The 2,514-nt window shown below is 35.4% G+C and overlaps 1 protein-coding gene across 4 annotated transcripts in view; it reads right to left on the bottom strand.

The window, feature by feature from the left end:
• LOC122245893 (inositol monophosphatase 1) overlaps positions 1–2,055 on the bottom strand; it is a 16,646-nt gene extending 14,591 nt beyond the window's left edge. For all 4 annotated transcript variants that reach the window (XR_015192421.1, XM_043004011.2, XM_043004010.2 and 1 more), the window contains exons 1-3: positions 1,939–2,055; positions 259–392; positions 1–110 (exon numbers count right to left, since the gene is read on the bottom strand). The exon at positions 1–110 is cut by the window's left edge and continues 150 nt beyond it. Coding sequence is in view for 3 of the 4 variants with exons in the window: in XM_043004011.2 (XP_042859945.2) it covers positions 1–110; positions 259–392; positions 1,939–2,004 (310 nt within the window). In the remaining variant the exon portion in view is untranslated. The remainder of the gene's footprint in view (positions 111–258; positions 393–1,938) is intronic.
• Between the last annotated feature and the right edge of the window lie 459 nt (positions 2,056–2,514).

Genomic DNA, 2,514 nt, shown 5'->3' with positions numbered 1-2,514 from the left:
GGAAGCTGTGCACGAAATTCATGGTCCCGTCAATGGGGTCGATGATCCACGTTGGCTCATCAGTCAGGACGCATTTCTCTCCCGCAGACACCGACTCTTCTCCGATGAACCTGGGAGTACAAATAGCTTTTTTATTCTGTTGGTATGGCCACCCTAATCATTGTTCATGAACTGGAATATCTTTACTTGCAAGGATACGTGTAGGTCCTTTTCTTTTTCTATCCTACTGGAAGGATGAGGTCTTAATTGACAACTAACTTGTGGTCTGGGAAGGCCTCGGACAAGCCAGAGATGAGCATCTTCTCGACTGCCTTGTCTGATTCTGTCACCAAATCTACTGCCGAGCTCTTGGTCTCAATATTCTTCTTCTTCTTGATTGCTTCTCGTACAACCTTGAGAAAAGCAAAATTAATAGGTGAAAATAAAAAATATATAATTCATAAATTTAATAATCACAGTAAAAATGGGGACCTGCCTTTAACTACCATGATCATGACCATTGTGTGTGATTTGTGTAGATTTATTGACAAATGAGGAACTAACCAAAGCTCTGTCTAACCCCAATGTATGTGGTGAAGATTTATTGGCCTTTGACAGTGATGAAGACATGCTGTACTTAATCACATCTTTCACTTTCTCCATGATATTTTTATCTACAATTTGTGACAATGTGTCCCAGAAGGAATTTGTCCTCAAATACTTCAATTTAATAATAGCTGTTTTTAGCACATCAGTGTGATAGACACTACATATGCACTGACCACCATTGCATCTGCAACTGTTCTGCATTCCAGCAAAAGTCATCAACCTCCACCATGTATACTCTGGCAAGATAAAGAGCTTCTACATCTCCCATGTAATTTGTCTCAGATAAGGAACAAGTCTAAGTTCTTTCATCCTAGAACATCTGGTCCAGAAGATTGTTGGCCTTTGTCAGGGTCTAAGGCACAGAGGCCGCAGTGATTGTTTGACAATGCTATTATTGAGTTGGGCTTATAACTGTCACCCTTCAGCCATCAATTACAGCAAGTTACAAGTGAAATTTGACATAACACAGAAATTATAACTAGCAAATAAAAAGGAGAAAGTAACAAGCAGCTGATAGTAAAAAGTTGGTAATGATGGATTGCTAGTGTAACTGTAGTTGCCTCTGTCCAAATAAACAAATATGATATTCCTCTGAATCATTGGGAGAGGTATTAAATATATCAGAAAAATTGTTGGGTTGGTTAAACAATGAAAAAAAACAATCAAGATCATATATTATGTTAATACCAAGCAATTGATGCTCATCTGCCATTTCTACAGATCCCACTCCCTATAACCCTTTTCATGGCTTAACACCAGATGACATGATGTTCACTTCATGGCTTGGCTGTGGGTGACATTGAACATTGTATCATAGATTTATCTGCTGACTCACCGGATACAAGATGTGACCATGTGGAAAAAATATAGTCTGTGTACAAAATGTACAAAATGTACAAAATGTATATATATATATGTATTTATATCCATATATATATATGTATATGTATTTATATACATATATATATGTATATGTATATATATAAATATATATACATGTATATATATATAAATATATATATCTATATATAAAACAAAAAAGACCGAAGAAATCGTAATCAAATATAAATACCAACAAAACAATAAAAATAAACAAACAGACATTACGTCAGTCCCCCTCCATCTCCCCATCAACCAATCCATCAACGACACTCATAAGACTTCAAAAATCAATATCCCAAAATGACTTACGTAAATAGGCATAACATAGAACACACATCCCCACCACCCAACCATCCATCCATCCAACCATCACCCGGCATTACCCTATTTCTCTCTATTCCCTTCCTTAAAACACCTTCAACAACTACAAAACATATCCCCAATAACTTCATAAAGACAACCACTAACTTTTCCAGCCTGTTTGACGAGGTCTAGCGCCACGTCGAAGCATTTTTGGGCGTCGACTTCAGCCATGGTGTCACCTTCGAGAGTTTCTCTTCGACTGTCAAGGTGTCGCCGAATGTAAACACGCGTTTGTTGTTGAATTTATTCTGGATTATTATGTATTTTTTTATTTTTTTTTATTTGTGTTTATATATATATATTTTTTAGGATGTCCTTGGGAATGGGGATTTTTTTTTGGGGGGGAAGGGTTTGTATGTTTTTTTGTTTGTTTTTTTCTTTGGTTGGAATGTTAAACTTTAAATTCGCGTTCATTGATGGCTATTTTTTTTATATTGTTGTATATATACACTTTGTTATAGGTGAACGTGATTTGTACGGTTATATATATTTATCATCATGTATTTTGAATAAGATTTTTCATTAGACGTATAATTCTAAGGTTCACTGATCAATTCTTTATCATCCATTATTCACAATGATTTCATACCGTTGATTCTTCGAACTGAAATTTTGAATGTTAAAAAAAATTAAAAGATAAGCGTGCGTCCAATGATTACAAATTGGCGTTATCTGCAATCG

The sequence above is a fragment of the Penaeus japonicus genome, unplaced genomic scaffold (genome assembly GCF_977035675.1).
Source record: "Penaeus japonicus unplaced genomic scaffold, GWHDUDI00000001_assembly GWHDUDI00000028, whole genome shotgun sequence".
Classification (NCBI taxonomy): Eukaryota; Metazoa; Arthropoda; class Malacostraca; order Decapoda; family Penaeidae; genus Penaeus; species Penaeus japonicus.
The sequence above is the reverse complement of the archived record's forward strand: the minus strand, read 5'-3'. Positions and strand labels throughout refer to the sequence as shown.